This window comes from Balaenoptera musculus, chromosome 11 (assembly GCF_009873245.2).
Source record: "Balaenoptera musculus isolate JJ_BM4_2016_0621 chromosome 11, mBalMus1.pri.v3, whole genome shotgun sequence".
Classification (NCBI taxonomy): Eukaryota; Metazoa; Chordata; class Mammalia; order Artiodactyla; family Balaenopteridae; genus Balaenoptera; species Balaenoptera musculus.
In genome coordinates this window covers 22,461,038-22,471,925 of record NC_045795.1, presented here as the reverse complement: position 1 = coordinate 22,471,925, position 10,888 = coordinate 22,461,038, and the positions used below count along the sequence as shown (strand labels likewise).

At 41.8% G+C, this 10,888-nt stretch overlaps 2 protein-coding genes across 2 annotated transcripts; one reads left to right on the top strand and one right to left on the bottom strand.

Annotated features, from left to right (window-relative positions):
- Positions 1–1,606: 1,606 nt before the first annotated feature.
- LOC118903544 (olfactory receptor 11H7-like) lies at positions 1,607–2,182 on the bottom strand. The gene has a single exon (XM_036868697.1). The coding sequence runs from the start codon at positions 2,180–2,182 to the stop codon at positions 1,607–1,609; it is 576 nt and encodes a 191-aa protein (XP_036724592.1).
- A 7,554-nt stretch (positions 2,183–9,736) lies between these two features.
- LOC118903117 (olfactory receptor 11A1) lies at positions 9,737–10,672 on the top strand. Its single transcript, XM_036867836.1, has one exon. The coding sequence runs from the start codon at positions 9,737–9,739 to the stop codon at positions 10,670–10,672; it is 936 nt and encodes a 311-aa protein (XP_036723731.1).
- The last annotated feature ends 216 nt before the right edge of the window (positions 10,673–10,888 follow it).

The window sequence follows — 10,888 nt, the reverse complement described above, 5'->3', positions numbered from 1 at the left end:
AGCATTTGTTGTTTGTAGATTTTCTGATGATGCCCATTCTAACTGGTGTGAGGTGATACCTCATTGTAGTTTTGATTTGCATTTCTCTAATAATTAGTGACGTTGAGCATCTTTTCATGTGCTTCTTGGCCATCTGTATGTCTTCTTTGGAGAAATGTCTATTTAGGTCTTCGGCCCATTTTTTGGTTGGGTTGTTTGTTTTTTTAATATTGAGTCTCATGAGCTGTTTATATATTTTGGAGATTAATCCTTTGTCCATTGATTTGTTTGCAAATATTTTCTCCCATTCTGAGGGTTGTCTTTTTGTCTTGTTTGTAGTTTCCTTTGCTTTGCAAAAGCTTTGAAGTTTCATTAGGTCCCATTTGTTTATTTTTGTTTTTATTTCCATTACTCTAGGAGGTGGATCAAAAAAGATCTTGCTATGATTTATATCAAAGAGTGTCCTTCCTATGTTTTTCTCTAAGAGTTTTATAGTGTCCGGTCTTACATTTAGGTCTCGAATCCATTTTGAGTTTATTTCTGTGTATGGCTAATCACCTCTTCTTAAATGGATACTAGTCATATTGGATTAGGCTCCATTCCAATGGCCTCATTTAACCTTAATTATCTCTTTAAAGACCCTCTCTCCAAATACAGTCACATTCTGAGGCACTGGGCCTTAGGGCTTCAACATATGAATTTTTCTGGGGAAGGGGGAGGTGGAGGCACACAAGTCAGCTCATAACAGCACTACAAGGAAGAAAACTACAGACCAATGTAATCAAATAAACCAGCACTTGTTCACTGCTTTACATGTTATTAGGTCCACTGAAAATCAGAACTTCCCTCTGAGAGAACTAAAAAGGATTTTATGTTCTTTGGTTACCTGTTCAGAAGTCTCACTGGCTTACTTAACTGATGATAGCAAGTGGGAGAGCTGGATTTCCAACACAGATGCATGGACTACAAAGCCTGTGCAATTTCCCTGCACTTATGTTAACATGAGATTATTCACTCCTCTGGAGATGCTGAACAATGGAAAGAATGGGCAGCAAATGGACATAATGAGTGGCAGGAGGAGCACCACTTTCACTTAAAATATGCCACAGATAACTCCCCGAAAGCAAATATATAAACTTAATAAATAGAAAAGCTACATTGCACAAGTAAAAGTCAATGATTAGGAATTGTTTTCTGCTGGATATTGCACCAGCTTTGGTTTCTCTGCTTCTCATGTGGCTCTATCACTTTGTCTCCCTCCTTGGGTAGCAGACCTTTTGCATCTGGGACACCAACACCTTCAGAGCTTCCTTGACATCCTTGTTACGGAGTGTATAGATGAGAGGATTGAGAAGGGGGGGGTGATGACTGAGTAGAAGATAGCCACAATCTTGTTGATATTTGACTCATACTTTACTGCTGGGTGGACATACATGAATGTGAGAATGCCGAAGTAGATTGTGACCACAGAAAGATGGGCTGTGCATGTGGAAAAGGTCTTGCACCAGGCAGCATCTGAGGCCATGGCTAGAACTGTGGCCAGGATTTGGACATAGGAAGCCATGGTAAAGACCAGGGGCCCTAGGATAATGGCAGTGCTAAAAGCATAGCCCACTGCTTGTTCGGCTTATGTGTCTGCGCAGGAAAGGGGGAAAATTGGAATGGCATCACAGAAGAAGTGGTTGATCTTGTTGGGGGCGCAGAAGGAGATTTGTGTAAGGAGGAATGAGGGGAACATGGGGCAGAGGAATCCCACAAACCAGCAGATGCTAGCCAGGGTACCACAAGTTTGAGGGCTGAGCAGGAGTGGGTAGTGGAGTGGTCGGCAGATGGCAGCATAGCAGTCATAGGCCATGGTGGTGAGAAAGAAGAGCTCTGTGGCAGCCAAAGAGAAGGAGTAGTACTGGGTGATGCAGCTGGGAACCGAGATGACACCTTGGGAACTTAGAAAATTGGCCAGCATTTTGGGCACAGTGACCGTGGTGTACCAGAGCTCTACTAAGGAGAAATTGCAGATAAAGAAGTCCATGGGAGTGTGGAGGCGCCCATCCAGGGTTACAATGAGCACAATGAGTGCATTGCCCACAAGGGATAAGAGGTAGATGAGGAGGAAGAGGGAGAAAAAGAGCAGCTGGAGACATGGAGCGTTGGAAAATCTCACAAAGACAAATTGAGTGACCAAGGTGCAGCTGGCTCTCTCCATTCAGCCTGGTGGGTCAACTGGGCAAGGAGAAGACATATGAAGATCTTGAGATGTCCTCCATTATGTGGTTTCCTCTCCAGCTTCAACCATTTGGACTTGCACACACTCCCAGTATTCCTTTTAATTCACTCTTTGGTTGCCTCTCAGCTTCTCCAAAGCAGAGAGTACTCTACTTTTTTAAAAGTAGGATTATTGAATATTCAAGACTCTCTCTCTTTCTCCTCATTGAAATAGGTCCTAAAATGCCCCATTTCACAGGAATTCTTTTTAGATTGATTAGAGGAGAGGATTCAGCTTCAGTGGCTCTAACTAGAGTGAACATGTAGTGACCTCATCCTCAGGTGTAGGTTAAATCACATATTACTGCAGATATCAACTTTTTTGGACCTCAAACCAGCAATTTCATATTATTTAACTTAATATTTCCAAGAATTGGTTAGTGTGTACCCTTGCTCTCTGACCCTAAGATTCTTTAACCTTCAGGCTTGCAAAAGATGTGGAATCATACTGTTCTGTCTGTTCTGGACAGTAGCTCTGTCTTATGCCATCACATCTCAGAAGCTGGGGAGTAGTGACTATGTTTCCCTTTGTAGAGATTCCAGCACAAGACTGGATAGAGGCACTTCATGGAGACTCCTTGATTCTGAGTATCAAAGGCAGAGTAGGAGAGATCTTGCTCAGTGGAGGGTAAGGAGAGGAATATAGTTTAACGTGAAAAGTGAATGCAGGCTTGGATTCCCAGGTGGGGATTTTGAGATGGGTTAGGATCCTTGGAAGGCAACAACTGTTATTGATATGTGCTTAAACCCAAATTGATCACAAAAGCAAGGCTCATAGGACAGTCAGGTTTGCATAGTGAAAGTTAACATTGGGATGGATGAAGGTGATAGCATTGACATTATTGAGATGTGAGCTTTACATATTTTCCAAATTTTGCAGGTTTCTTCCTTTGAAGTGCTCTAAAAATGGAAATATAAATATATTCATCATTAGGAGTAAGGTTAATACACTATACATTAAAATACATGAGAAATTGTTTTGACAAAATGTAAAGGTATGCTGCAAAATCTAATATTCAATATGATCTGGTACATATTCCCAAGACGTCAGATTACCAGTGACTTTTTAAATGTAAATTTTTGTGTCATGAAACACTTTATAATAAATACACTTTTAATATCATAAAAGATGTTTTATTTTGCTATTAAAATATTTATTTTCATGTCAGAAATATTGTTAGTTGAGAAAAACTAGAAAAAATTGACAAGTATTAAGAAGAAATTAAGAATCATCTGAATACTTTCATTCAGTGTGATAAACATTATTTATATTGGAGTGTTAACTTATGGACTATTTTATTTTCATTCATGTGTTTACACACACGTATGCACGCACACACATGCACAAAATGCACACTTGAAGCCATAAAAAGAAATTTCTTAACTGTTCATCATTTACTTTCCATTCTTTTACTGCCATCCTGGTTCAGGATCTTAGTACCACTTCCTTTGTTCATGATGCTACCACCCATGAGGTTCCTCATGCTAGAAATATGGACTAATGTTCAGTGACTCCCTTCTCCCCCTCTCTCTTTCCCTGCCCCCATGTCAATCTTTCGAAATATTCTGCCGAGTCTTATCCCAGAAACTTTTCTCAGTTAGGTCCCTCTTTTCTTTTTCTTTCTTTTTTTAAAAATTTATTTATTTATTTATTTAATCTTTGGCTGCGTTGGGTCTTAGTTGCTGTGTGCGGGCTTTTCTTTAGTTGTGGTGAGCGGGGGCTACTCTTCCTTGCGTATGCGGGCTTCTCATTGCGGTGGCTTCTCTTGTTGTGGAGCACGGGCTCTCGGCGTGCGGGCTTCAGTAGTTGTGGCACATGGGCTCAGTAGTTGTGGCTCACGGGCTCTAGAGCGCAGGCTCAGTAGCTGTGGCGCACGGGCTTAGTTGCTCCACGGCATGTGGGATCTTCCCGGACCAGGGCTCGAACCCGTGTGCCCTGCAGTGGCAGGCGGATTCTTAACCACTGCGCCACCAGGGAAGCCCCTAGATCCCTCTTTTCTGCTCTTATTGCCACATTTAAAATAAATCCTGATCATCATTCACCTTGACTGATGGCAACAGCTCCCTGAAACTAATTAGTTACATTTATACTCAGCAATCAGTCTTCTTATTTTTTGCATGCTATTTCTATGCTTAAAATTCTCTATTGATTTTTTATTACTGAAAAATAATAGTTGAAATTTATTGGGATTTCCGGAACTTCACATTAGTTATATTTTAAGTATACTTAATATACATTCCACATGTATTACCTAATCTTCACCAAAATTCTGCAAAGCAGGTATTATTTTCAAGACACAGATGAAGAATTGAGAATCAAAGTATTTAGTAAGAGGTGGAAGCAAGACTCAAATCCAGGTCTTTGTGGTTTTGAGGCTGCCGGTGCTTCTATAAACCAGGCTGCCTGGATGACCAGGTCTAAGCTCCTTAGTAGAGGACATAAGATTTTTCGCAGTCTGGACTCCACCTACACTTTCAGTCTCATGTATCACCCCCTCATAAAGCTCTGGTAACATGGCTCTAGGGAACTCTTCACAATTTCTATTTCATACCTCCATGCATTTGCAAACACCCCATTCTTTGCTATCTAAAACTCCTTTATATCCATCAAGACTCATGTTGAATTTGACCCCCTGTGTGAAACCTTGCTCTGCTTCTCAACTGCCAAATCCTTTATCCTGGCTGTTTAAGGTGCTTCCTTAAAGCACTTTGACTTGTCCATATTTGTGATACTTACCAAAGTGCTTCACGATATATCTGTTTATCTCTATCTTTCTAATATTAGACTTGAGCTCCTTGAAATCAGGAGCTCTATGTTATTGATGGTTGTATTCTCAAAGCCTAGGATACAGCCTGGAAGACAGAGCAGTAAAAACTAAATGTTAAGTGGAGGAATTAATAGATACACCATCAAAGCTGCTTTCTAATTGTTTTCCAGTTTCTTTGTCTCCAAATTCCCTGCCAGATGGATTTTCTTGGACAAAACTTTAATTCCATCATTCTTCTGCTTAAGGCACGATGACTCCCACGACACACTATATCAAGTTCCAATTCCTTTCCTTGGCATTCTTTTGCAGATGCTGCAAAATCTGTTCCACACCACCTGTCTATGAAAGTGTAGTTTTAAGTTTACTAGTGAGATTTTTCCTATTTCCCCAGAACTCATTCTAAATTCAAACTTTCTGAGAGAGTCTGCTATCTCCCAATAAGGATTGCTGAGAGATTTAGGTCAGAAGAAAGAGCTCTACCTCTATCCCAGTTTTTACTTACATATGAATAACACAGAGCTCCTGATTTCAAGGAGCTCAAGTCTAATAGTAGAAAGACAGATATAAACAGATGTATCATGAAGCATTTCGGTAAGTGTCATAAACATGGGATAGTCAAAGGGCTTTAAGGAACCACCGAGGATGAAGGATTTGACTTTTGAGAAGCAGAGAAATGTTTCAAGGAGGAAGTAAAATTCAATGTGAGTCTTGATGGATACAAAGGAGTTTTTAGGTATCAAAGGACAGGGTGTTTGCAAATGCATGAAGGCATGAAATGAAAACTGTGAGGACTTCTCTAGAGCCGTGTTTAAGGTGAAGGCTGGGAGGAAGGGGTGGGTTATTTGTGTGGGGAAGGCAGGGCTTGTTTGGACAGAAAGTCTAGTCCCATCTCTGACCTTCCAGTAGTCTTATTCCCTGAAGAAAAAGAGATACCTGCAGAGAAAGGGAGACTGACTTCTGATTTCCCAGCTGGATGCTCACTGGCCAGCAGACGCTAACCGAGTTAGGGAAGGAGCCTTGGGAGAGGTGATGAGGTGGTGAGGCCTCCAGGCAGAGAAGAGACAGACTCTGCTTCCTTGAATTACTGATTTCCCAGCAGTACAAAGATGAATCCTCCTGTAGGTACAGGCTCCAGAGTCAGGGTCACAGAGGGCAGATGATTTAGGGGCCATACTGGATCACTGGGCAAAGAGTTTTGGGCATCAAGAATTTAGTATGAGGCCACTAGTTGGGATTCAACTTTCAAGCTGAAGCTGAGTGGGTGGCCAAGGCTTAGGGGAGCTGCTCACCCCTGTTTAAATTAATCACACAAAGAGCTAGAGCAGAAGTTCCAACCAAGAAGAGGATGCAACCTTCCCAGCATACTGTTCCTCTCCTTCCTTATCTCCCCTACCAGAAAAAGTAGAGGCAGGGAAGAGTGGGGGTCATGGGGGAAGACCAGGCTCTCTCCCTTTTACTCTAAGCTAATAGAGCAAATCTAGGACTGGCTGTTGGCTGGAGTTATTAAAAAAGGAGTATTGATATGAAAATGTGATTGAAACAAAAATAAACAGATCTTTGTGTGCAAAATTATGCCTTAATAGAAGGAAAGGAAAAGTAAACAGTCTTAATAGCCAGAGAACTTTTTTTTTTTAAGAGTTGGTATTCATAATTTTTTTTTTAATTTTTATTTATTTATTTATTTATGGCTGTGTTGGGTCTTCATTTCTGTGCGAGGGCTTTCTCTAGTTGTGGCAAGTGGGGGCCACTCTTCATCGCGGTGCGCGGGCCTCTCACTATCGCGGCCTCTCTTGTTGTGGAGCACAGGCTCCAGAAGCGCAGGATCAGTAGTTGTGGCTCACGGGCCTAGTTGCTCCGCGGCATGTGGGATCTTCCCAGCCCAGGGCTCGAACCCGTGTCTCCTGCATTGGCAGGCAGATTCTCAACCACTGTGCCACCAGGGAAACCCCAGAGAACATTTTTAAAGCTAAACATGACTGACAAATTAGGGAATTTGATCCAGGGTCATTAGGCATTTGGCAACCCAGTGGAAAGGGAGGGAGTAAACAGCACAGTTTGTAGCAGTAACGATAGAAATAAAACTGTTGCACATTTACAATCCATACGTTGAGACTCCTTAGTAAACTATATACATATATCATCAATCACTGATACACACAACATTTAGATAATCTAATGGTTGGGGGCCATTTTAGGCAGATTTCCTTATTTTGCCCTGAAACCCTAGGTTGCTTCCTGCCTCAGTGTCTTTGCTCATACTTGGCATCCTCCTCTGTGTTTTGTAAAACAGCAGCCATTCTTTTTGATTCATTTATGAAGCCTTAGCCAAATGTTTGTAACAACATGCCAGCTTTCTTTCCCTTAAAGTCTTTGATAATCCATATAAAACACTCCTAGTAAGGGCTGTCTCAATTGAAATAGTTTTCTGGGATGGTGAAAGGGTCTGAAAGCTGGAGGGTGGGGCAGAAGGGTTGAGAGCAGTCTTCTGGGAGGACCACTATTGGAGGGGGTGGTTTAGGGATGCTGCAGAAAACTCAGGAGAATTTTGTGATGAGTTCTGGGAAAGAGACTGGAAATTGGGGGATGGGATGCTTGGTGGAGAGCGTTAGCCCCTATGGAGATGGAAAGGTGGGTTCCCATGACCATTGGTTTCTGCTCTACTTTTGGTGAAGCCAACAGTTCAGGAACCTCCTCTGGAAAAGGACAAGTATTTCAGGGGGCTGATATTTCTTTTTCATTTAAGGCTGCTCTCCAGTAAATGGGCAATTGGTTCTCAGGGGCCCCTCCCCTCTTCGCAATTGTCAGCCCTCCTTTGCAATAAAGGGAAGGACCTCCAGTGAAAAGCCAAAGGAATCTGGGAGCTAGGAAAGGAGATGAAGAGAGGAGGAGAGAATGGCTCTGGCGAGTGGAGGGTGACACGTGTGACATTTCTAATCAATGTCCTACATGATTTCACATTGAGCTCAAGAAGGGAGGAGTTGAAGGTGGGAAATTTCAATATTCTGAACTCTTCAGAAAACCTTGGCACATATTCTGCTTACAGTTTTTTTTTTTTAGAAGTGCTATTTCAAGTGAGTTTCCTATTTTTGTATAATTGTTCACAGCTTAGTTCACAGATCCTTTAAAAAAAAAACAAACTAAAGAACTGGTCTTTATGGAGTTTTCTCCTCTGATCAGTAACACACTTCGTTTAACCCAGAGGGTCAAAAAGTCTCTTTCTGAAAAGCAATTTAAAGAAATCCCACAGTCTTCCTCTGGAATCCCAGTGCTGCAGCGTCTTCCACTGAACCTTTCCCATTTTCTATAATCCTCACATCCTACTACCTTCTCTTTATCTTCCTCTTTCACCCCACTTCCCCAACCCATTGAAAAATAGAGTGGGGAATGTGGTGGTCTGAAATACAGGACTTGGAAATAGTTATGACTTGAAAATAGTTTTCACATGAGTGAACTTTTAAAACACTCCCAAGAGCAGTCTCATTGTGGAGATGACAACCCTATTTTCACAAACTCTGCTAGCACATTCTGAGACACCTCTCTCTTTCTCTCTCTCTCTCACACACACACACAGACACACACACACACACACACACACACACACACACACCCCTGCATTTTTTCCTGTACCTTTCCCCTCGGCTTCCAATCATTTGATGTATTCTCATTGTTTTTAATAAAAACACACACACATCTCTTTGGATAGCATAGGAGATCTTCCTTGCAGGTACTCAGAACCATTTTTAGCTCTTCACTCAATTACACATCTTTGCTTTCAATTTTGCCTCTTCTGCCTGGAATGCTATGCTCACTTTCCTATCCTTTGCCTGGTCAACTCTTACCTGTTCTTCAAAACTTAACCTACAACTACTTCCTCAGGGAACCTCTCTGACCTTGATTCTCACACCCCCCAGCTCCTTGTCTGGGTTTGGCCTCTCTCTACTACCACGACTACACTTTCCTCAACATTATTATTTATCACATTTGTACTATAAAATCTTGTATGAAACTAGAATATAAAGAAGATTATTTTGATAAGGGAGAGGGTAATCTAGAGACTTTAAGTCTATAATTGTGCTAAGATAGTCATAAAGAGGTTGTGAGACTAATGGTGGAATAGTGAAGAGGGAATAGATAAGAATTTTCCAAGCAACAACAGATAAAGTGCTTGAGGAATGAGAGACAGTATTAAGATAAAGATGACTACAATATAACAAGCTTGGGTATCAGGCAGAATTTTCAAACCACTCACAGTGGAGCTGGTTGTGGTCAGGGAAGATACAATAGTTTGTTTTTTGATCATGCTGATTTCAAGCTGATGATAGGACATGTAAAGCAGGCATTTGTAGGGCGTTACACTATTGCACATGCAGAAGGCTCTATGACTGGTTAGAGATTGGAAAGGTGGAATTTATTATATCATAAAAATGTTAGGTTGGACTAATAGGTTAAAGGGCTCTGAAGACTGGAAATTGTGAGTCTGGATAAATTCTCTTGAGTCTTGAAGAACGTACAATCAAGGAATGCAGGGAAGGATAGGAGTTGGAAAAGGAGTAAAAGCAACTAAAAAGGGGGACAGATGAGGACTTGTATAAACAACTCTTGTTTTGGAGACTCACTTTTGCCTTTTTCATTTTAGCTCTACTTATCTCAAGCTTGGTGTAGAAGATACAAAGATGCATGAAAATTTCTCCCTTAATTACTGCCGAGCAGAAACGTGGATGATCCTCATGGAAATTGTCTCCATAGGAAACCAAACGGTTACTGAATTTGTCCTTCTTGGTTTCTATGTCATAGCTGAACTGCATCTCCTTTTCTTTATTGTGTTCTCTCTCAGCTATGCCTCTATCATCCTAGTGAACATGTTAATCATTGTGGTGATGGTTAGCTCTCAGAGGCTCCACACACCCATGTATTTCTTCCTGGCTGATCTGTCTTTCCTGGAGATCCTCTGTATTTCCACAGCAGTGCCAAAAATGTTGAAGGACTTCTTGCAGGAGGCAGCCATCTCTGTGGCTGGTTGCTTGCTCCAGTTCTTTATCTTTGGTTCTCTGGCCACGGCTGAATGCTTCCTACTGGCTGTCATGGCATATGATCACTACCTGGCAATCTGCTACCCACTCCTGATGGAGCCCAGATGGTATTTGGGGCTGGTGGTCATAGCGTGGCTCTCCGGCTTCATGGCAGATGGATTGGTTGTAGTCCTGATGGCCCAATTGAGATTCTGTGGCCCCAACCACATTGACCACTTTTACTGTGACTTCATGCCTTTGATGAGCTTGGCCTGCTCAGATCCCAGGGTAGCCCAGATGACAACATTCATTCTCTCTGTGATCTGCCTCACTGTTCCCTTTGGACGGATTCTGACATCTTATGCCTGGGTCGTGGTGGCTGTGCTGAGAGTTCCTGCTGGGGCCAGCAGGCAAAAGGCTTTCTCCACTTGCTCCTCCCACCTAGCTGTAGTGTCCACATTCCATGGCACCCTCATGGTCTTGTACATTGCACCCTCTGCTGTCCACTCCCAGCTCCTCTCCGAGGTCTTTGCCCTGCTCTACACTGTGGTCACCCCTCTCTTCAATCCTGTGATTTATACCCTGAGGAATAAGGAGGTTCATCAGGCACTACAGAGGCTTCTCTATGTTAAGCAAACTGAAACAATTGATTGAAGGAGGATTGTGGTAAAGATTTTATTTGGACTTTGGGATGTCTTCTGGGGTTGGTTGGGTAGAAATAACTTTGTTCTGTTCTGACATTTCTCTCTGTGAAAAGTTTTATAGTTATCATACTCACGTGAAAAATGAGTATTGTAGAGCAATAATTTTGAAGTGCTAACTTAAAAATTTTAGTTTAATATTTTATTATTTCTTTACTAAATAATCTAT

Excerpts from the sequence above, each read along its gene's own strand:
- LOC118903544 (XM_036868697.1), bottom strand. The coding sequence starts at position 2,182 with ATGGAGAGAGCCAGCTGCACCTTGGTCACTCAATTTGTCTTTGTGAGA.
- LOC118903117 (XM_036867836.1), top strand. The coding sequence starts at position 9,737 with ATGGAAATTGTCTCCATAGGAAACCAAACGGTTACTGAATTTGTCCTT.